A 24,675-nucleotide genomic window follows, 5' to 3' on the forward strand; every position below is an offset into this window, starting at 1 on the left:
TTAGAACAATATACACTTACAACAAAGAATAAAGCCTACATAGTAAATATTGTTGTTTTCTCATTCTCCTTAATGTTTTGGTCATTAACAGACTGACTACAGGCGAGTTTGTAAAGATGCATTGTGTAAGCCTTCAAAACAGTCAGCAAAGCCCTACTGGGACATCCCTTCAGACTCCCTACCTAAAAAGCGGCGGGGACTTGACGCAACCGGATGCGTTGCTCTGACCCAGTAGCCTATATTTGAAATGTGGCGGGAGAAAATACTGTAAGACCCTGCCTACTTACTATAGGTCTCCACGTGGGTCCGGCGCGGTTTATTTTCACTTCATTGTGAAATTTGAGGCTGCACAGTAAATCAACGTTGCTAAAGGAAAATCCAGGCTTATTCTGATGAATGGATTTTCCTTTAGCGACGTTTAATGGAATACCCCCCTGTTTCTGACCAAGCATCGCTCAAACAAGCCCTGATTACTGTCCTCCCTCAAACAAGCCCCTGATACTGACTCCTCGCTCAAACACGCCCTGATACTGTCCTCGCTCAAATAAGCCCTGATTACTGTCCTCTCAAACAAGCCCTGATACTGTCCTCGCTCAAACACGCCCTGATACTGTCCTCCCTCAAACACGCCCTGATACTGTCCTCGCTCAAACACGCCCTGATACTGTCCTCGCTCAAATAAGCCCTGATTACTGTCCTCTCAAACAAGCCCTGAACCCATCTTTTTAATATTGCCTTTAAATGACTAAATAATTAAATTAAGATTATTAAAAACCCATCCTTTGGGTCCTTTGAGCTGCAACGTTTGCAGGAAAAGCGCTATACAAATAAAGTTATTATTATTATTATTATTATTATTATTATTGGCCTCGCTCAAAGAGGGCGGGACATCCGGTAGGGGTAGGAGGACATCCGGTAGGGGCCAGGAGGATTTCCTGTTCTCACGGCATATTTTGTGCAAGCCACGACGAAGGACCAGATAACCGGTAGACTGTTGGTTTCACGAGAGCGATACAACAACACGGTAAATATAAAACAAACTGATGTCATAACTGTTATGTATTCTGCAGTAGTCGTTGTATGTGTGATATTCTCGTCAGACAAACGCTCGAGCCTGGCTGGTCCACTGTAGCTCACTAGCTAATCCTGAAAAACATTGGTCGCTATGCTAAGCTAACCTATACTATATACGAATACAACCTATGCTAAGCTAACCGGTGTTTTAACGAGCTGAATGCTACATTAATTTAATTAATTTTGCCATTTAGCAGACGCTTTTATCCAAAGCGACTTACAATTACGAATTACAGGGACATTCCCCCTGGAGTAACTGAGGGCTAAGTGCCTTACCCAAGGGCACACTAGTAGTGGTGTGGTTTCAGGCGGGATTTGAACTCACAACCTTCCGATCACAAGTCCAACTCACTATCCACTAGACCACCACTACCCCCTACATGTATTTATCACAACGAACACTGGCAATGCTGCAATAAACAGTGGAATTGCATGTTCCCTGCCATTGCTACCTGTCTTTGCTGTAGATATGCGTTAGTATGCTAACTTATCTCGCAATCTTGGTCGTGTTTTTTAAGCTAACTGATCTCCCAATCCCACTCCTCTGCTGCCATTTTGAGTTGTTGTGAACAAAGGGGGGGGGGGGGGGGAGGGATGTTTTGAAATGCACACCTGGCTTACACATGTTATTATATATATTTTTTTTTTACCAACGTTTATTTTTGCTAATCTCTTTTTTTGATTTCTCTTTTTATATCTAAAGTTAAAGGCCAAGTTAGCTAACCGTGTTACACTTTTTCCATTAGCTGTTATCCACTGATCACAGTAATCAGTTAGCTAGATGCAGTATGTCATGGAAATGAGAAGAGTTCCCTGCAATGCATTTCCATGTGCTATCCATTTCCATGTGCTATGCATTTCCATGTGCTATCCATTTCCATGTGCTATGCATTTCCACACCATGCCTAGGCCCGAGCCACTCATTTCTTCTGACCAATTGCTGCCGACTCCTAATCCTACCAGGATGATTATATACCACACATCTGCTTGCTTGTTGTACCACACATTAGGGCTGCAACTAACGATTATTTTGATAATCGATTAAAAAAAAGCGGGGAAAAAAGATTTGGTAGATTAAAAAGATTTCATTTATTTTATGTTTTCTAAATCAGCCAGGCCTATACATGTGCAAAATGAATAAGTATTAATAAAAAATAATAAATAATATAAATAAAAAAGGCTTTGCTACATCAAATAGGTTTAACAACAGGCCATGGACTATGGCGGTAGATTGTTTCAATAAAGTAGTTGAACTCTAGCTCAATACATGCATTGTTTTAGGTAATGACTTTGCTTAATGTAAAGGTCAGTAACCCAAAGTGCAATATAGGCTACAGACAAGACACTAATGTTTTTATATAACAGATATGCTCCAAAACAATGCAATGTGTCCTCTCACTCCATACAATAGGCTAGGCGACAGTCAGTGCCTCACTCTAACTCACGGGTAGCTTGGTAGGCTACCACTAGCTAGCCTTTAGCTGATCACCTCTGCTCTACCACTGACGTTAGCCAGCTAGCTAAATACACTTGTCATGCAATATTGAATTCATGAATGCGAGCAAACACTCACTGGCTATCGCATTACATTAGTCATTTAGCTGACGCTTCGCCAGAACTCACACTAACGCATTTGCATGGAGAGCAGGAGACCATGGAAGGGCTGAGCCCAGCAGGACTTATATAATAAAACAATAGGAAGTTAGCTGTAACCTCCTCTATAGAAACATAGTTAGTGCTCTGGTTCTCAGCACAGCTACGCAGACTACATCTGGACGAGCAGCGTAAGTCAGCTAGCGGCAGCAGCGAGCTAACCCTGCTAGCTAACTCACTAGCATGTCCTGACAGCAGACAGCTTCACTCTCAAGGCTTTTGAGTAGCATGATTTAAATGTAGCCGCCGCGCCGGTGTAGGTAAAGGATTTTCCCACTTTTCCGGTTCCGGTCATAGGTTCTGCCCTTTCCGGCCATAGGTAGGGCTATGATTCGCTATGATTCGCGATGCCTACACCGGCAGCAAGACAGCGTGGCGTGCGTCAACAGGAAGTAGGTTTGTTATGGAAACAAAACCCGACAAAACAAAAACAAAAAAATTGACAATTCGATAATGGCATTCGTCGCCAACGAATTTCATTATCGAGTTTTATCGATTTCATCGATTCGTTGTTGCAGCCCTACCACACATCTGGCTGTTTGAATGTGCCTTCATGTAGGGGGGAAATGTAATCTTTAGACAGGCCTCATCAATCCAAGAAAAACAATGATCGTATATCAACATGGAATTATACAATATTTCAATTTACATTGTTGTCATGTTGTGTGATAATGTGTGGGAAAATGTGTACTACATGAAAATCTAAATGGACAATTCTTCTTTCAGTTTGTCATTCACGTTTGCAGACTATCAATTTTGTTTTGAAAATTGAGGCCTGTTGAAATGGCAGGTAATTACTTGTGTTTTCGTACCTTGCATGCTAAATTACATTGTGTGCATTTGAAACGCCAAGCAGATTGTCACAAGACAAGACAAAGCTGCTGGCACATTCCAGAACTGCTTGAAGTAGCTTTTCTGGTTTGTCTCTATATATAACTGACGGGAACCTTTCACATAGAAATGTCATGGGTGGAATGCATGTTACGTTTACATTTCTCACGTTGCTGATTAAGCTTGATCAGGAGGTGAATCAAATGTATAAAATCTGCACCATTCTGTTATCAGATCCAGCCAAGCGCAGAGACTGTCCCCTGGACTGCAAGGTCTATGTGGGGAACCTTGGGAACAATGATAGCAAAACAGAGCTGGAGAGGTCCTTTGGCCACTATGGACCGCTCCGCAGCGTGTGGGTGGCTAGGAACCCCCCAGGCTTTGCTTTTGTAGAATTTGAAGATCCCAGAGACGCCAAAGATGCTGTGAGGGAGCTTGACGGAAGGTAAAGATGTCTGGAGAAGTAAACTGTGTTTTAATGGATGTTACGATTAGAAAACACCTTTGATTCTAGCCTACTTACCCAGTGATTGAAACAATTTGTGTGGATAGCTATTTGTTGATGAGCTCGCTCCCTTTAACCACTCTAAAGGGAATGAAACTAAGCCATGTCGATCAATTTGTTTTTGGTTGCTTTTTCTGACTGCATGTCCTGGGGCTTCAATCCTTATTGATCTGCTGCACAGGACACTATGTGGTTGCCGGGTGCGTGTAGAGCTGTCCAATGGCGAGAAGCGCACCCCCCCTTCCTGGAGCAGTCGTCCTGGTCGCGATGACTACAGGCGGGGGCGTGGTGGCAGCCCCCCAGCCAGGCGCAGGTAACTCATCACCCCACACGGTGCTTTATGATAGCAATGCCCTAAATAGACAACTAATCCATTTCTGTCCCCTTTCTTAGTTTAACTCTTTTAGTTGATAGCCTAGCTCTGACTGTTTGGTAACCTTTGGTTGTGTATGCCAAATTAACTACATTTGCATTTACTGCTGCTACATCTTTCTCTAAATTCGGCCTTCTTCCACTGTTGTCTGGAGCACCAAATGTGTTTTAAAGTGTACAATATCCTGTGCACTTTCAAGACAATTTGAGGCTTTGGCAAAGTGTAAAATTTCACAGCTAGCTTTTTGAAGTAAGTGAACGAACATTTCAAAGCAGCACCTCTTTGTATGAAAGTTGGTTAATGATGCTAGATCGGTTGTGATGCCAGTTTTTTTGTTGACTTTTGAGGTTGCTTTTTTATTTACAATCTATATTAATAAAAATGAACCCCGTTGCAGAGTCACCACCATGCCTCTTCTCACCACCCTCTGAGTCAGTCAACTAGTCCTCTTTCAGCATCATGTGACCGCTGACCAGCGTGCCCCAATCCGCTTGGCTGGTGTGCACATGACCCAGGCATGGCCACTCGTAAGGTTGCACCAGCCCATTGGTTCCTGAGCATGCCGTTCTCAGCCTCCTCCTCCAACCTTAACCCAATCGGCAGCGGCCCACCTCACATTCCCGACCAATCAGCGTTTTACGCTACCAAATGTCTACACTACAACCTACCAGCAGCAGCCCTCGGCTAACCAATAAAAGCAGGAAAAATCCACAGCCAGCCCCCATCCGCCAGCCAACTAATCACCTTGCAGCATCTGGCCAGTCCTATTCAGCCAATTCTGCCTACCCAGCCTACAGTCTGCCTCCCCTTCGTCATTTCTAGCTTGTTGAAAACCAAAAGACTAGTAAGTTTTTCCTGCTTCATACAGTACACTGCTGATTTACAGTTTTAAAAGTGAAGAGACAGCTGGTTAAAAAAAGGTTCTCTCCTTTTTTATTTGAATCATACATGGTTGATTTTTCTCACTTTACTACTGTAATTCATTGTTAAAGGGGAACGGCTCAACATCCAGTGCCTAAAACCCACATCTTTTTCAGAAATTTGGATGATAACAGTATATAACCTACCTGGTTAATCATGGGGGTCTGAACATAATTGTGAAGGTGTTTCTATTCTGATCAGTGCTTCACTTTCGAAAGGTTACTGTATCGCCCGCCCCGGTTGGGTCACAGTGATCCAATCTGGTGTGTGCTTGTCGCTTGTTCTCAGTGGGTAACCTTGAGTTTACTGCAGTATTAAGAGCCCCCCCCCTTACCCACTATTTTACCATTGGTTATGTTACAACCCTCCATTTCCGTCCCCCTTCCCATTTGATGTAATTGTACTTCTTTCTCAAAGCAGTTTTTTTGCCACATTCACTCAGCCGGCAGTATTAACCAACCATGACATTTTTAAGGAAGATGCTGACTGAATTTCAGTAACAAATGCCCTCTCCACAGTCTTCTATTGCCACCCTGTGTAGAATAGCTTGATGCCCGCTGAGGGGCTGTGTTAAGAGGGTACTGTCTAGGGTTTGTGTGGGAGGGGGGGGCAGATCATTTTGGAAGGGGTTGGGTATCACTGGGCCGCAGATGCACCGTGTTCTGTTTGACGCCCCCTCACTTGTCCCCTCAGATCCCCACGCAGGAGGAGCTTCAGTCGCAGTCGCAGCAGGTATGTAACCAGTTGACCATGTCTTGCATATTAGACACCACTGGACAAATTACTGTAACAGCCATCCTATGGCGGTGTTTCCCCTACCATTGCCTTGGGCGGGCCACCCCCCCAGAAAGAGGAATTATTACGGACGTAGACACCAAACATCTGACAAGTAGGCTAAAATATCCGCTTTTTTAAATGCACCCAACCCGAATCTGGCGAGTGGCAAGCCCATGGGCTCGTTGGTAACGTTAGTCCGGCAGTAGTCTCGCATAGCCAAACCTATCTCCACACAAGATTGTGCGCGCGCGACGCGAGAGAGTTTTTGCAGGGTGAGATGTCTGCAGATGGAAAGTAAGCAAGTTGAAACGTTAGCAAATATAATTGCTGAGTGTTCTAACAGAGCAAGTTGGTTCAAATTGGTTGTTATGATTGTGACTAGAAAGTGTCTGATTATAGTTCCATGGTATGTAAAATAGTGTCAAAGAACTATCAAGCTAACTAGCTAGCTCAGAGGTGATTAGATGAGCTAGTCTGCTGCACACATGCCAGCTAAAGAGCTAACTGGATGCACTTTACTTAAAGTAGATATTAGGGATGCACGATATGCATTTTTTTCCAACCGATACCGATGTTTACCTGCTTCTCGTGGCCGATAACCGATATGAGAACAGATATAATTTCACAGTTGATAACCTGTAGTTCATGCACACCTGAAGGTAAGAAAGGCTATGTAGTGAGCAAAGATTGATGATTTAATATTCCATAGTGATCTCACCAAATCTCACTATTGTTAACACAACAGAGAACACTTCTGACTCTTCAAATGTTCATTTATTATTTCCTCTAACAAACAGAATCTGTTATAGACAGTGCACAATGCTTTTTTCAGCCAAGATCTGGCCTCCTTTTATGAAAACAAAAAAGGCTCACCTAAGAGTAATTAGATCAAAAAAGTGTCAAAAATAAAGTGCATCTTGTCTATCCCTGTAAATTGAAAATGCATAAATAAAATAAATAAAGTGCATCAGTCAATACAAAAATAAAGACTTTTAAAGAACCAAAAGTTTTATAGAACTTTTACAGAAACTAGTGCCAAATGGCTGCTTAGTCTGCAGATAAACAGAATGACACAAGGCACATAGTAGGCTACACTAGTATGCTTAATAAAGCAACTGGAAAGGGCTATGCTACTTTTAGTGCATGAGGATGAGGTAGGTTGTGATAAAGCCCATCAAACGTTTTGCATAAGAATTCAAAATAAATTGCACTGACATGGGAAAACAAAAAGTGCATGTTTTCCTTGTAAACAACTTGTCTTGTATAGCCTACATTCACATTCTCACCGCAGCTTTTTTTTTCGCGGCTAGGCTACCTTCTGCTACCTTGTATACAGCGTGCTTGCAATGGTGAATCTTAAGGTGACTTATGAGATTCGTTGTGTTGTAACTCGTAGACCTTTGCCCTCCTCTCCGAACTTTTGTCGAACATGTATTGCAAATTGCAAACGTGCCTCAGAAACTGAAGAATGTCACACCGGGGAAGCCATGTTTCGCTCTCGTCTATACACTGCGTGGCTGTACGCAGGCGCAGCAGCATGAGTGCGAGAACCGGAACCAGAAATATTTCCGGCCTCATATTATCGGCTCAATATCGGCTAAAATGTAATAAAACCGATAAATATTTAATAACATTAATTTCCCATTATCGGGCCGATAAATATCGGTGCAGATAATATCGTGCATCCCTAGTAGATATACTATCTTTCTTATTCTGCTAGAATTGGTCTTTATGGTAATACCATATTGGCATATTTACAGTACATCAGGGGTGCTCACACTTTTTGGAACCAAGATCTACTTTTCAAGTAGCCAGTCTGCCAAGATCTACCAGTCTAGTTTCAACATCGCAAACGTACATGCACGTACTACAAACACACACACACACACACACACACACACACACACACACACACACACACACGCAGTTCCCAGCCTGCATAGTCAACTCACAATACACTTTCCCTCTCTCTGTCACACAGCCACAGGAGAAGACCATCACAAACCCTCCCTCTTTGCTATTCTCGCTCACACTCATTCACACACACACACACACACACACACACACACACACACACACACACACATTTGCCAGTCTGCATAGGGAGCCATAGCACAAACCCTCCCTCTCTCTCCCCCTCTCTCTCCCTCTCTCTCTCTCACTCTCTTACACACACACACACACACACACACACACACACTCACTTTCTCTCACTCACACACTGACAGCCAGTCTGCAGTACCATAGCCAACTACTGATCCAACAAACAGAAAAGTAAACCAGATACAAAACAGGTAGTTCCCTAGTTTGAAAGGAGGAAATAAATGCATTTCTCTACCTTAGTGGGAGACCTGGCACTGGGAGGAGGCAGCTAGTTTCTAATAGTCAGGGCTGTAGGAGCAGGCTGCAAGGTGTCATCAGCCACTGTGGATCTGTCATCGAAAAGGCAATCTGCAGCCTCGAGAAACTTTTTTCACAATTTCGCCGTCTTTGAATGACTTCTTGTGTTTAACAAGAACGTGACTGACGCGATAAGAAGCTATCGTTGCAGCCGTACGTTTTCGCTCTTTTGCCACATTTCCCTTCTTCGAAATAGCCATCGTAGATTTGCTGATCAGACAGACGCATTTCCAATATCACATCGTGTAAAAAAGTCCTCCTCCCATTCTGGATGGAAGTTATACGTTATTGGTTTCTTACTTGGTCCAGCTTCCCCACTCATTTGTATAGCCTTTATTTAGTATTATATAGTAAATAGTAGAAATTGGAAGGCTAACTAGGTAATTAGTCTCGCCGGTATTTTGTATTTTGTAGTTGGTGCTGTTGACTGCGCATGCGTGGTGAACCGCGTGTTAGGTGTAGGTGAAAAGATCAGATCTCAGACTGGCTTACCTGTACGTCAATCAAGTGGCAAAAGCCATAGTGAGGATGGATGATAGGCGAACTTCTTTTTTTTTCTTCGTTTTGTTCAATGCCGTGCGATCTACCCATACTACCTTTGCGATCGACTATTGGGCACCCCTGCAGTACATGGACAGTGGATTGAAGCATTGGAAATGTCCGTTTTTTTATAGTTGGACATACGATTTTATTTCAGGTGAGAGTAAAGTCAAAATGACATTATCTGACTGCATTGCCCACAGCAATCCAATATTAAATTATTATTATGTTATAAATTGATATGGATCAATTTATACCTCCTTATTAGATTATAAATACTCTGGTTGTTATGTTTGCCTTTTGGTTGACAGTAAAAGAGGGAGAGAGGAGGATAGAGAGGGAGAGAAGGAGAGAGAGCAGGATGGTGCACCAGAGAGAGAGAGAGCAAGAACCAGGTGAGAAAGTTGACAGGTAGTCAAGACCACATAAGTAAGTAGCCTTGAGAACCGATGGTTCTCCTGTTTCCGTAGCGTTCCTGTACAAGTTAGTACACCCCCTGGACATGACGCTGGTATGTCGCAGGGTCTTACCCCCTGGGGGGGGGGGTCCATGCCACGGCCCATGCCACCCCCCCAAGGCAGCAAACCTAGGGGAAACACTGTATGGGTTAACTATATTAACACTTGGATGAAGGAGCTTCTTTTGAAGCCTGTCTCTGGTCCTATCAAACCCACTGATTGATTGTGTGAGAACTTGAAAAACATTTATTGCATGCTTAAAGTGGAATTAATGTCCTGTGACATTGGATTCTATTAAATTGGGCTTTTCAGTATGACTTAACAAGTGTTGTTTTCAACCCAGCTAACATTCACTTCCAGGGCGGTATTCAATCCAGGCTTATTTTGATAAATTCTGCAAGATACAAGTCGCAAGACTTGTTAAAATAATAATAAGCCTGGATTTTCCTTTAGTGACATTGATGGAATACCCCCCAGGTTTAGTTAATTGTTGTTTTTTTCCCTACAGATCTCTCTCCAGAGACAGGAGGAGGGATAGATCTCTGTCACGGGACAGGACCAATAAACCCTCAAAATCCTTCTCTAGATCAAGGAGGTAAGCAGCTATGATATTAAATAGGGATGTAATGGATGACGGCTGATCCTTGATCCGTACGGATCGCCCCCCCACGGTTGACGGTTGACGTGACATTACCCTGGTGTGTTAACGGGAGGCAAGAAAGGCAGCTCGACAACTTCTGATAATGTAGCAATTTTTTCCGTGCCATGTTTAAAGGAAGGTTTCACTTTATTATTTTGTTAAAAGTGGCATAAAACATGTTTATTTGTCTGCTTTAAAGAGCCCAGTGATTCACTGCTGCAGCCAGGTGCCTCCTCCCTCTCTCCTATTGCACTATAATTTAAGTTGAATGCATATTTCAGTATAATATGTAATGTTTGAGTGTAGAATGGTAGATATATATTTGACCAGTTTTGACATCTTGAATGTTGTTTTTGTTTCACACAATAAAAGTGGTGTTTTTACAGAATTCAAGGGAAAAGCAGGTTTTATTAAAAAACTACAGTGCCTTGCAAAAGTATTGGCTTTTTACCTATTTTATTACATTACAACCTGTAATTTAAACATTTTTTTAGAATCTGCACAAAATAGTGTTAGTTTTTAAATGAAATGAGAAATATATATAAAAAAAGAATTTAAAAAAATAAAGAACTGAAAATTGGCATGTGCATATGTATTCACCCCCTTTGTTATGAAGCCCCTAAAAACTTCTGGTGCAACCAATTACCTTCAGAAGTCACATAATTAGTGAAATGAAGTCCACTTGTATGCAATCTAAGTGTCACATGATCTGTCAGTATATACACACCTTTTCTGAAAGGCCCCAGAGGCTGCAACACCTAAGCAAGAGGCACCACCAACCAAACACTGCCATGAAGACCAAGGAACTCTCCAAACAAGTCCGAGACAAAGTTGTTGAGAAGTACAAGTCAGGGTTGGGTTATAAAAAAATGTTTAAATTACAGGTTGTAATGTAATAAAATAGGTAAAAAGCCAAGGGGGGTGAATACTTTTGCAAGGCACTGTATGTTGTGTAGATCCGAAAAAATTATCCGATCCGTGACTCAGAAACCGCGACACGATCTGATCCGTTACACCCCTAGTATTATTCTAAAGCAAATATATATGAATGTCACAATGAAACCACCGTATTTGTGGCAGTAATGTAATGGTACAGTGCCACAATCACACTGTTCATAGAGCTTGTGAGTGTTTCAGATAAACATTTTGCTGCAACTCTCACTTTCTTTTTCACAGCCGCTCCCGATCTAACAAGAGAAAGTAAGAAGACGCACGTCAGTCACATTCGATCGAAGGCGAAGATGAATGAACAGTCGTCTCTTAATCGAGAATTGTTTAATGTGATGGACCTATCCAATGGACACCCACGTGGTGTCTTTTTTCTTTTTCATTTTCATTTTCATTTTCAAAAACAATCAAATAGATTAGTGCTTTAGATTTTTTTTCATTCTTTTTTTCTCTGACATGCAAGAGATCCATGAGGTCTATGAATGTACCACGTCACTGAAACATGCTGTTCTAAGTAGAGTACTTCTCAAAGGTCAAAGTTCCCAGGTCAGCAGGATTGTTTTGTGTGTGAAGGAGGGTGGGGGATAGCTATCCTATCCTGTTCTGACTCTTTGTTTGAATCTTGTCTAATTGATCTGGTGATAAGTCATGGCAATGGCATTCTGGATATTGCAATTATAAGACAAAAGGAGAAATATCAGGCAATTAATACAATAGTCCCAATTTCAATTTAACAAGATTCCTATGTTTTTCTTTTCCTTGATATTTGTACTATTTCGTAATGTTCATTAAATTATAAAACAAAAACTGGTTGTAGAAAGATCTTGTGTCTTTATTACAATTTCCAATTTAAGTGCAAAGTATATCTTTCTGTTTGTTCAGTACTATGTTAGGATTGCCCCTCACTCACCTCTGATTCTTCCTACTTAGGTTTCTATGATTTACCACAAGAGGTCACTATTCATAGTTTTCAGTCACGTGACTGGCGCAGAGCCCTGACCGACTGGCAAAGTCTGTAACAATGAGGCAGCAGCATTATAAATCAATCCTATTACTCTTTTTAGCCAAATATTATCTACACCAATGCAAATGTCCCTGGAACAAGCCAATCCTCATAGTTTTTCAAAAAGATTTAGAACAATATACACTTACAACAAAGAATAAAGCCTACATAGTAAATATTGTTGTTTTCTCATTCTCCTTAATGTTTTGGTCATTAACAGGCGAGTTTGTAAAGATGCATTGTGTAACGCTGGGTGCACACAGGGCCATTGCGTTGCGTTGCACCGGAAGTCATTCATCTCAATGGGGCCGTTGCGTTGATCAGTTGCGTTGCTCTGCATTGCGTTTCTTGACCGTCAGGGTGCGGCAATCAGTCAAAAAATTTCAGCTTTTTGCGTTGCGTTGGATCCGTCATAACAACCGGAAGTAGTTTCTTGCCCTGGAGCTCTCGCCTCAGTACCTGGCTGGCCACCCTCCCCACCCATAACCAGGCTTGGTAGTGGGGGCATTGGGCTCAAAAGTTAAGCTAGCTGCTAGCACACAGAACCAGAGTTTCTCTCCTCTCACCGACCTTGCAGTTCTTTTCGCTCGTTCTGTTTCACCTGGTGCTCCTTTAATAAACGAGACAGCATGTTGGCGTGTTGCTTAATGTGTTCTTAGTTGAGTTAATGTTTTAATGTCTGTTCATTTAGTATGCGCTACGATGAGCCAAGCTAACTGGCAGCAGGAAGAACAGCAGCAGTCTCGTCACATGACTGCAACTCTCGCGTGATTTGAAAGGTTTGAACGTTCGAAAGGTTTGAACGTTCGAAATGATGTAACGTTCGAAAGGTTTAAATATCCTAAAAGTCGTCATAATTCCGTTAGCTTCTCCGTGGTCTAGTGGTTACGTCCGAGGACACTAGCGGTTCTGGCCTATTTTAAGGTCGCAGATACGAGACGGCACTATGAACTCGAGTGCGACCTGTACGTCAGAACCTTGATCTGGACCGTTGATCCATAACAATAAAGCTAGATCACCACCCAGCACACCGAGAAGCTACGTTTTTATATTTATTGACCGTGAACTGTCTTCTTAAAGCTACTTTATTGTGTGTTGTCAGCCATGTCATCTCAAGGTCGCCGGTTCGAATCCAGCCGCGGACAGAACGAGCCTGTCATCCCTGCTCTCTCTCACCCATCTTTCCTGTCAATATCTACTGCCTCTATCCCATTAAAGCAGAAATGCCTTAAACATTGCGTACATAGTTACTAACTGACGCTAGGAGTTAGAGCTATAGTCCTGATAGGTCATAGCTGGGCTAGCATTAATTTTATTTTAATTTTAACTTTGCCATTTAGCAGACGTTTTAATCCAAAGCGATTTACAATTACGAATTACAGGGACACTCCCCCTGGAGTAACTGAGGGCTAAGTGCCTTACTCAAGGGCACACTAGTAGTGGTGTGGTTTCAGGCGGGATTTGAACTCACAACCTTCCGATCACAAGTCCAACTCACTACCACTAGACCACCACTACCCCCGCATTAACGTCAGCAGAGTTTACCAGCGGTAAATAAGTCGCATAATATAGGCTATAAGACCCTGAGTAATTCCCTATTCTTTAGAGAAATAATACCTACATATGTGAACTAATTTATAGGCTAGCTCCAATCCCTCAATGACCCGGACCCCCTGGGACTCAAATTAAAATATGGAAAGATATCGGCCTACATGGAATGGAATGGACTTTATTTGTCATTGCTACAGTACAGGTACCAAACAACGAAATTTAGGAGGGGTGGCTCCCCTGGTGTTAGGAAAGGATTTTTTTTTTTTTTTTTAGAAAAAGCATAAAAGCATAAAATCACAAGAAGGTAAGGAGCTGGTTTACATACTATTTACACAACCGTTCCCTATAAGTATTAAAATAAAAATGTACATACAAATATTCTTAAAAACACTAAAAAACACCAGCGTGGAAGCCACTCCGAGCCTCGCGTCTAAGCGCGCCGCCATCTACATAGATGCACAAGATCAAGCTTATGTGTCGCAAATGGGTTACAATGGTCCTGGACAAATCGTCTGCTAAATGACTGTAACCCCTTAGGCGACATTTGCACTTGATCAAATAGGCTAAAGACTATAAAATAAATCAAATAGCCTACGAAACATGCATTGATTTATAGGCCATGCCGTTGATAGATATACATGTATTTACAACTATATACGATTCAATGCGTGAATCTCAGTCGGGGAGTTCATTTGTATTTCTATCATGCTTTTCATTTCGTTTTGTTCTGTGTTTAGAACAACAAAATATGGTGTCTGGAAAGTCAACCTATGCTTAACTCTGGGTGAAATAGGCTATGTTTGCTTTGTTTTGATATAAGGCGTTCGTGGATGTTTTGACAACATTATTATTAATATAAATAATACAATGAATATTAGCCTATTACAATCATGGAAATCAGAATGATGTTCATATTTCTATAAGAATCTCCCTTCATCTACAGAAAGAGGAGGTAACCTGCATGCCATACTGTACCAATTCACTGTCATCGTCATGTTCTTATGGGATGATATGAAAACAATAACCTAGAAAGCCCAATGCATCTGAACGGTTGGACACGATTCCTTTAGGTTTATGTACTAGCAGTCTTTAATATAGATGTATGTATCGTGAACAATTACAGTGCAAACTTCAGAAATTAATATACAGGTCTATTCAACTTCAAATCAGCCTGGGGTTGTTCCATTTCAGATCACATTCTATCCCATTCTCGTCGATATTTGAGGTTCCTAAATAAAAGCGCTACGGAATATAATAATAATAATAATAGTAATAATAAATAATAATAATAAATAATAATAATAAAAGAACTTGGTCCAGTCAGGAATGTTAAGAGTCTGTTGGTTTGATTGACAGCGCAGGAGGAACTCTCGCGATAGGTGAGATTTTCTGAGGTGTCAGAAAAACCCAGAAAAAAACCGTGTTGTGGTGAATCAAAGATGGACGTCGGTGGTGGATTGACTGTCAATAATAAACAGAGAGCCATGTTACCCAACAAAAGCAGGGGGGAATTCGTCCGCAACCAACGAAAAGACTCGGAGGTAAGGAGAAGGACATGTCCATGCTTTGCTAGCTTTGTCACAGTTGTCAACAGTCCTGCCATCTTCCTTCCTGCTAGCTAGCTAGCTAGCATGCTAGCTCATGAGCTTATTTTAACTTCTGAGCCCCCCACACTACCAAGCCTGGTTATGGGGAAGGTTGGTTGCCAGCCAGGTAATAAGGAACTGCTTTCAGTACAGACATTTGTATGTGTCCACCTCACCAAGCTCAAGTCAAATAGCTAGCTAGCTTACTAGCTACATAGTTGGCTCACTAGCTCAGCTGTTCACATAGTGGAATGTATGATGATGTTGAATGATTACATCCATTCTTCCTGTCAATATCTTGTGGTCTAAAAATTGTATAAGCAATGGTGTATTTTGCTCTGTGCTCCAACACAGGGCTTCTCCGAGTCTCCAGACCTTGAGTTTGAGTATTCAGACACAGACAAGTGGGCTGCAGAACTGTCAGGTAAGGGGGGCTCCTCCTTCATTCTGAGTGTCTGAACACTGCCTAGATGTCAACATTTCATATTGACTGACTCCTCCTGTACATCCAGTATGTTCTGTTCTGTATTAAATACATGATGTTTCCCCAGAGTTATACAGTTACACAGAGGGACCTGAGTTTCTTCTCAATAGAAAATGCTTTGAGGAAGACTTCAGAACACAAGGTAACTAAGCACTTCATCATTCTAATCGTTTACCCTGCTTCATCTCTGCTACAACTCTGCTTTCTTGTAATGTGACTGTTACAGGGCTCTCAAGTCTCACGCATTGGGCGTGAGACAAGGTGTAGCGTGTGAACGGGTTGAAATGCGTGTGTCTCACGCCCAAGAATGCGTGAGACTTGAGAGCCCTGCTGTTACAAGACCTCATAGTGTCCAGTGATGTAAATCACCACTTGATAAACGGATATTTTGCTCATCCCCTAGTTCAGTCGTTATAGGAAGTTTACAATGCTGTCCAACAGTGGTGCTGCTTGCGTCCAGGCGTGTGTAGAGAGAGTGTCTGTGGTAGATCCTTCTGCATGTGTACTTCTTCTATGAGTGAGTTCATTGCTTTTGGTCCTATTGACTTTCAGTGTCTGATAAGAAATGGATAGAGCTGGACGCCGCGCAGCACAGAGCTCACGCCATGCGTCTGCTGGACGGCCTGGAGGTGATCGCCCGGGAGAGGAGGCTGAAGGTGGCCAGAGCCATCCTCTACATGGCTCAGGGTGAGGCTGGACCGTCTCTCACTGTGTTTCGCTAGCCTACGTGATGAGAAATCATGTGTTTTTTGTGTTGGTGGTTTTTCCCAGGGAGATAGCAAACAGTCATTTAGATACTCTGTCATAAGCAGAGTACAAGTACCAGACAACAAAAAAATTCAGTTTAGCATCGAGCCAGAAGTGCAAATAGTGATAAAAAATAAACATGATAGTGATAGGTACAGGTAATATGGCAAGTACGGTAGTTTCAAGGTATATACAGTTATGCGCTATGTACAGTTACGGTAGATATGTACAGTTAAGGTAGCTATGTACAGTTATGGTAGATATGTAAAGTTAAGGTAGATATGTACAGTTACGGTAGATATGTACAGTTAAGGTAGCTGTACAGTATGTAATGAGGTATGTGAAATGTGGTATGTGCAAAGGCAGCATTTGTAAACGGCAGTAGTGCAAAGGGTGAACGATCCCTCCTGTGCCTCTGTAGGAACGTTTGCAGAGTGCAGCTCTGAGGCGGAGGTGCAGCGCTGGATGAGGTACAACATCTTCCTTCTGTTGGAGGTGGGGACCTTCACCGCCTTGGTGGAGCTGCTCAACATGGAGATAGAGTAAGTCATCATCTCCTCTGTATCAACATGGAGATAGAGTAAGTCATCATCTCCTCTGTATCAACATGGAGATAGAGTATGTCATCTCTATATCACAATTTAAAGAAAATGATGCATACTTTATTTTGATAGTAAAAGAAATACAAAAAAACATAGTGGAACAAACAATTGGTCATCCATGCATTGGTATCTATCCATACATACAAATGTTACAGTGATGGTAATCACTAGGGGTGAAACAATTCTCGGTTTTATATTGAACCGTATGGTTCGCCATCCACGGTTCGATACGCACACGAGTTTGTCTGGAACGCAGTTGCTTCTTGTTCAAATGTTTATTCATGGCGAGCGAGTTGAGTTGAGAAGATTTAACAGTTTAAGGAAGCCCCGGATTGCTACAAATCTGCGTTGTGGTTAATTCATTTCGGTTTTGGCATTGAATACAATGATGAGGGAACAAAAACAGTGAACAGAAATGTTACTGCGAGCATTCACGTGCGTCGTATATGCGCATAATATGCGCATAATGCGTATGGGTTACCAGCTGTCATGGCTAAAGTGTACTTTTACTTTAATTTCTCCCTCTCCTATACCAGTAGTCAAGGCTAAGAGGCACTTACATTTGAAAGTGTTTATTACATTTTTTACATTTCAAAGTATTTTTTGTTTTATATTTATATTTTTGATATTGTACAATATACCAGTCATATTCTGGGATGTGTCTGAATGTTAAAGTTCCATAAGTATATACCGAACCATGTTAAAATGCTTTTAAAAGTTCGGTGCACCGATGCAGGTCCCTTATTCTCTAATTTATTCACCCTATCATCTACCCTCCATTTCTTCACCTTCCTCCCTCCCTCCCAGTAACAGTGCTGCCTGTAGCAGTGCCGTCAGGAAGCCGGCCATCTCTCTGGCAGACAGCACGGACCTCAGGTGAGATTATCAACACCGTTCACATCGGCAGCTCTGTAGTTGACCCAGTGTGTGAGGTGTCCTTCCCTGACCACGCTGAGGTGTTTCCTGGGTGCAGGGTGCTGCTCAACATCATGTACCTGATGGTGGAGAACATCCAGCAGGACGACCCTGCAGACCCACCTGAGTGGGTGGCCAACCGAGACACCTTCAAAACAGAACTGGGTAAGTGTGCGTGTGCGTGTGCGTGTGCGTGTGCGTGTCTGCGTCTGCGTCTGCGTCTCTGTCTCTGTCTCTGTCTGTGTCTGTGTGAATGACCCGTGTGAGTGCGTGCGTACGTATAAAGACACAGATCTTTGTGATATCAGGCTGTCGGGTCACTCAGTCCTTCTTCTCCTCCAGGCTCTCCTCTGTACAACAGCGAGCCCATCTCCGTCATGCTCTTCGGCATGGTGACCAAGTTCTGCAGCGGCCACGCGCCTCACTTCCCCATGAAGAAGGTCCTTCTGCTGCTGTGGAAGAGCATCCTGGTGAGAGAGAGAGAGAGGGAGGGAGGGAGGGAGGGGGTGAGGGAGGGAGTGAGGGAGGGAGGGGGTGAGGGAGACAGAGATATAGAGAGAAAGAGGGAGGGAGAGAGAGATGGTGGATAATGTTTCCAATTATTCTGCTGCTTGGGTGGTGTGGTGTTAACCACAGAATTGTGTACCGCTGAACTGGATTTCATATCAAAACATGCACCACGATCCTTTCCCAGTCTGTTTAATTGAGTAAGCCTAATGGGACTAATTGGTTGTAAAGAAATCCTGCACACATAGCCAGTGGGTCCCCGTGCAGGGCTGGCCCTTAGAAAACCCTGAGAGATCCTTTGCTCTAACACGGCCCGGCGTCGAGACACCCAGACGTACCTCTGACCTCTGACCTCCCTGACCTCTCCCCTGCTCCCCAGTTCACCCTCGGGGGGTTCGAGCAGCTCCAGAAGATCAAGGTGCACAAACGCGAGGAGCTGCGTCTGCCCCCCCTCCCGGAGGACAGCATCCGGGTGATCAGGAGCATGAGGGCGGCCTCGCCCCCGGCCTCCGCCTCCGACCTCATCGAGCAGCAGCAGAAGCGGGCGCGCCGCGAGCACAAGGTGACCCTTGACCTTTTTCCAGACTCTCTCTAAATGTCGTCTTTGTGCCTTCAGCACAGGGTCAGGGAGGCAACGTTCCCCCGATGGCGAACTCTCCAAAGTCTGTACTTGATTCCGGGTGTCCTCTATAGTCACTTCTGTCTCAACGTTCATTGGAGGAGAAGGTCTGTGCCTCCTCCCCTTGAACTAGTCTCTTCCGATTTTCTCTTGCATTTTGAGAAGGAGGCGAGGAGATGGGAGGAGATTGTGAGGAATCAGGGGAAGACTTCTGAGGTTCTGCCCGTGTCTCAGACCCGTTTTTAGAGACATGTTCCTCAACCCTTCTCTCCTCAACAGGCCCTGATCAAACAGGACAACCTGGACGCTTTCAACGAGAAGGACCCCTACAAGGCGGACGATACCCGCGAGGACGAGGACGACAACGATGACAACGACAACTCCCTGGAGGCGGAGCCGTTCCCCTTGGAGAGGGACGAGGTCATGCCCCCCCCCATCCCACACCCCCCCTCAGACAGGGTGTCCTTCCCCCGGGGGCTGCCCTGGGCCCCAAAAGTCAGGTAGGCGTTTGTAACCTAATGGTACCCTTCTAAAACAGGCACTGTACACGTCTATTGCTTATCTGGGGGCGGCTGTGGCGCAGGAGGTAGAGCCGGCGTCTAATGATCGCAAAGGTCGGCGGTGGTTCGAACCCCAGCTGGCCTCATTTCGAGGTTTCCTTGGGCAAGACACTGAACCCCCAAAATTGCTCCCAATGAGCGGGGGCGTCTTGCATGGTAGCTTTCCGCCATTGGTGCGTGAATGTGTGAATGAGAGGCCGTCGTAAAGAGCTTTGGAATAAGGCGCTATATAAGTCAGTCTATGTAAGTCAGTGTATATAAGTCAATGTATATAAGTATATTTATCAGAAAATGTTATACTGCTGCTGTTCTATCGTTTGTTATTCCTATAACACTAGGTCTTTGTTTCGGTTAATACTATTACAGGGAAAAGGACATTGAAAATTTCCTGGAATCAAGTCGAAGCAAGTTTATCGGGTATACGCTTGGAAAGTAAGTTCTCCGTGGGTTTGGTACAAGTACTATACAACAACATGCAGTTTAGCATCCAACCAGAAGTCATAGTGATATAAGGGGATGATATAACTAGAACAAGAATGGTAGTGATGGGTAACTATGTAATATACAGTATGTGCAGAGGTAGTATTGTAAACATCAGTATAGTTTAGAGGTATATACAGTTATGGGCTATGTACAGTGAGGTAGTTTATGTACAGTATCTAATGTGCAGATGTATAAAAGAAGCTATGTCAGGAGACATGCAATGTGCAATATCCAGTAGTTCAAAGGTAGTAATGGAAACATCAGTAGTGCAAAGGTTATAGAGTGATCATATTAACCAGGGATGAGCAGCCATCAAAGTATTGTCATTGTCATCACAGTATAGGCGTCTTTCGTTGTCATCTTCAATGATGACTGTGAAGACACGATGACCAGCGATGATTTTATTAGGAATATAAACCTCTTGCTTTAAACGGATGCGTTTTGAATTCATCTTGAAATGTGGTTTGGTTTGGAGGAGCCTTGGCCTAGATCTCATGGTTATTTCTGTCCTGCTGTTGCAGCGACACAGACACGGTTGTTGGCCTGCCCAGGCCCATCCACGAGAGCATCAGGACCTTGAAACAGGTATCATACTGCTGCATCATGTCCTTTCCTTAGTCACTTCATCTAACTTGTTCTAACAGTAAGCATTGTGAAATATAAGTGTCAGTTTGAGTGTTTTCTGTCTTTTCTTTCAGCATAAATACATTTCTATAGCAGAAATTCAGATTTCCAAAGAGGAGGAGTTTCAGAAAACTCCGTTGTCAGGGGTGAGTGCCAAGAGGTCTTGTCTCTGTCTGCAGAGAAAGGGCTTTTCAACCAGTCTTTAACCGTGTGTGTGTGTGTGTGTGTGCGTGTGTGCCTGTGTGTGTGTGTGTGCGTGTGTGCCTGTGTGTGTGTGTGTGTGTGTGTGTGTGTGTGTGTGTGTGTGTGTCTGTGTGTCTGTGTGTCTGTGTGTCTGTGTGTCTGTGTGTGCGTGTGCCTGTGTGTGTGTGTGTGTGTGTGTGTGTGTGTGTGTGTGTGCGTGCCAGGGGGAAGAGGATGTGGAGATGGGCTCCACTGAGCTGCTCTACCAGGGCATCCTCCCCAGCTTGCCTCAGTACATGGTGAGTGTCCTGCTCTACTGATGTAACACTGACACACTCTCACAGCACACAACCGTCTCTATGACTGATGAACTGGACTGGACCACACGACTGGTCCTCTCTTACACACACACACACACACACACACACACACACACACACACACACACACACACACACACACACACACACACACACACACACACACACATACACACATACACACATACACATACACACACACCAGCTTTTTCACCATAAGCTACTGTATGAAAGTCCATGTGTCTGAAGCTGCAGAAAGTAACATAACTGGTTATGAATTAGTCATTTAAAACAAGCATTCAGATTACTAGCAAAAGTAAATCAGAGGGGTTGCTAACTAACAGGCAATATGACCTGGTTTGCTCCAAGATTTTAGCTCATTCATTATTTACACAAATTGACCGTTAATTAGTTAGTGCTTGGATTACGTTTGCTTGTAAATCATAATGCTGAAGCCTGTCTCTAAGAATGATCAGTGTCTACAGTTTTGTTGTCATCCAGACCTCATCTCCAACGGAGGATTGATCATTCTGCTGCCCCCCCCCCCTCCCTGTGTCTCAGATCGCGTTGCTGAAGATCCTGCTGGCAGCAGCTCCGACCTCCAAGGCCAAGACCGACTCCATCAACATCCTGGCCGACGTGCTGCCTGAGGAGATGCCGTGAGTCCACTAACGACAGTTTGATTTGTGCACCACTCTTGGCTTTCACAGGCTTAACTGTCAGGGGGGCAGAATCCTCAATGAGTCGATCAACAGCAACACCGGCTAGGGGGAAGGAGCTGTCGTTTATTTAAGGATGTTTATTGATGCTCCAAAGCCTTGTCGTTGTGTCTGTCTGTCTGTCTGTCTGTCGGTAAGCCCTCTGTTGTGCGTGTCTCTGCAGGACCACGGTGTTGCAGAGCATGAAGCTCGGTGTCGACGTCAACCGTCACAAAGAGATCATTGTGAAAGCTATCTCTGCCATCCTGCTGCTGCTTCTCAAACACTTCAAACTCAACCACATCTACCAGGTACTGGCAGCAACACAAACTCAACCACATCTACCAGGTACTAGCAGCAACACACTCAACCACATCCCCTGGACACAGACAAACTTAACATATAGGGCCGGTTTCACAGACAAGGCTTAAGCCTAGTCCTAGACTAAAAAACATCTTCAATGGAGATTTTACATTGAAAGTGTGATTTAGTCCAGGACTAGGCTTAAGCCTCGTCTCTGAAACCGGCCCATAGTGTTCCAAGCAATGGTATAACCATTTAACCAATGATATGCCAGTTCACTCTTTCTTTCACTCTCTCTCTCTCTCTCTCTCTCTCTCTCTCTCTCTCTCTCTCTCTCTCTCTCTCTCTCTCTGTGTCTCTCTCTCTCTCTCTCTCTCTCTCTCTCTCTCTCACACACACACACACACCAATGCATTGCCTTACCCTCTTCTCTTTCTTCTCTCCAGTTTGAGTACATGGCCCAACACCTGGTGTTTGCCAACTGTATCCCACTCATTCTCAAGTTCTTCAACCAGAACATCATGTCTTACATCACTGCCAAGAACAGGTAGGTTTTGCTGATTTAGTTTTTTCATCCATTTCATGGCCCAGCTAATTAAGAACCTAAGAACCTCCTTCCTTGACGACCGTCCTTCCCTGTATGTTGCAAATATGACTCCACAGCTTCGGAAACACCTGTTAGCTGTGGCTGAATGTGTAGTAAGCATCTCTCTCTCTCTCTCTCTCTCTCTCTCTCTCTCTCTCTCTCTCTCTCTCACTCTCTCTCTCTCTCACACTCTCTCTCTCTCTCTCTCTCTCTCTCTCTCTCTCTCTCTCTCTCTTTCTCACTCTCTCTCTCTCTCTCTCTCTCTCTTTCTCACTCTCTCTCTCTCTCTGTCTCTCTCTCTCTCTCTCTGTCTCTCTCTCTCTCTCTCTCTCTCTCTCTCTCTCTCTCTCTCTCTCTCTCTCTCTCTCTCACTCGCAGTATTTCTGTGCTGGACTTCCCCTATTGTGTGGTGCATGAGCTCCCAGAGCTGACTGCAGAGAGTTTGGTAAGTGGCATGCTCCCCCCATCTTCATCTCAGAACTATATAAGGACGTATCAAATAATTATGGATGGCAGTAGCAGCTGCTATCTGGTGGAACACATCGTATACACACCACCCGCGGTAAAAAACGCCTGGTTGACTAATGACATTGGACAGTAGCCGGAGGTCAGAGGTTATATATTGGTGCTAAATCAACGGGTTGTCTGTGCACTGCAGGAGGCTGGCGACACCAACCAGTTCTGTTGGAGGAACCTGTTCTCCTGCATCAACCTGCTGCGCATCCTCAACAAGCTGACCAAGTGGAAACACTCCAGAACCATGGTGAGATCCCAGATCAGACCACGATGAAGAGTGAAACTAACGGTTACTACGAGAGGGAAATGAATCAGGGACATTTACTACGGTTAGGGGAAGGAGCTGTATTTCCTGAATTGTATTTCCTACCTCTACCTTGTTTTTCTCTCTCTCTCAGATGCTGGTTGTTTTTAAATCGGCCCCCATCCTGAAGAGGGCGCTGAAGGTCAAACAGGCCATGATGCAGCTGTACGTCCTGAAGCTGCTGAAGGTTCAGACCAAGTACCTGGGGCGCCAGTGGAGGAAGAGCAACATGAAGACCATGTCGGCCATCTACCAGAAGGTCCGCCATCGCCTCAACGACGACTGGGCCTATGGAAACGGTGAGTCACCGCCGCCAACAAAACAATATATATATATATATATATATAATTTATTAAGTAAACCTTTATTTATCCAGGTTAGTCTCATTGAGAGAACATCTCTTTTTCAAGAGAGACCTGGGGGGTATTCCATCAACGTCGCTAAAGGAAAATCCAGCCTTATTTTGATCAATCTTGCGAGAGTTGTCAAAATAAGGCTAGCTTTTTTGGGGGTAATTTTCGCAAAATGTATCAAAATAAGTCTGGATTGTCCTTTAGCAATGTTGATGGAATACCCCCCTGGTCTTTTGGATGTGTGCAATACACTTCCAGGTGTTAAAGAGGAACCCAGTACTGAGCGCCCTGTGTTGTTGTCTGACAGCAGACCTGGACGCACGACCATGGGACTTCCAGGCAGAGGAGTGTGCTCTGCGGGCCAACATCGAGCGCTTCAACAGCCGCCGCTACGACAAGAACCAGACCAACCCGGACTTCCTGCCTGTGGACAACTGCCTACAGAGTGTGCTGGGACAGCGTGTCGATCTGCCCGAGGACTTCCAGATGAACTATGACCTCTGGCTGGAGAGGGAGGTCTTCTCCAAGCCCATATCCTGGGAGGAGCTACTGCAATGAGAGATGGATGGGGGCAGGGGTTGGTTGGCTGGTTGGGTGTGGGTGTGTGTGTG

At 43.9% G+C, this 24,675-nt stretch overlaps 2 protein-coding genes across 2 annotated transcripts; both read left to right on the forward strand.

Annotated features, from left to right (window-relative positions):
- The first annotated feature begins 961 nt into the window (after positions 1-961).
- Positions 962-11,921, forward strand: LOC308173606 (serine/arginine-rich splicing factor 3-like). The gene is made up of 7 exons (XM_080548636.1): positions 962-1,024; positions 3,454-3,517; positions 3,793-4,003; positions 4,245-4,376; positions 6,051-6,089; positions 10,041-10,127; positions 11,349-11,921. The coding sequence occupies exons 2-7, from the start codon at positions 3,511-3,513 to the stop codon at positions 11,374-11,376; spliced, it is 504 nt and encodes a 167-aa protein (XP_080404762.1). The 5' UTR covers positions 962-1,024; positions 3,454-3,510; the 3' UTR covers positions 11,377-11,921.
- A 3,176-nt stretch (positions 11,922-15,097) lies between these two features.
- strip1 (striatin interacting protein 1) lies at positions 15,098-24,629 on the forward strand. Its single transcript, XM_080548637.1, has 21 exons — positions 15,098-15,215; positions 15,615-15,684; positions 15,812-15,886; positions 16,297-16,431; positions 16,913-17,033; positions 17,901-17,969; positions 18,067-18,173; positions 18,351-18,478; positions 18,895-19,077; positions 19,414-19,634; positions 20,061-20,126; positions 20,699-20,762; positions 20,876-20,947; positions 21,209-21,283; positions 21,866-21,963; positions 22,187-22,313; positions 22,752-22,852; positions 23,270-23,336; positions 23,550-23,654; positions 23,806-24,010; positions 24,375-24,629. The coding sequence occupies exons 1-21, from the start codon at positions 15,114-15,116 to the stop codon at positions 24,620-24,622; spliced, it is 2,439 nt and encodes an 812-aa protein (XP_080404763.1). The 5' UTR covers positions 15,098-15,113; the 3' UTR covers positions 24,623-24,629.
- The last annotated feature ends 46 nt before the right edge of the window (positions 24,630-24,675 follow it).

The sequence above is a fragment of the Nansenia antarctica genome (genome assembly GCF_963989245.1).
Source record: "Nansenia antarctica genome assembly, chromosome: 18".
Lineage (NCBI taxonomy): Eukaryota > Metazoa > Chordata > Actinopteri > Argentiniformes > Microstomatidae > Nansenia > Nansenia antarctica.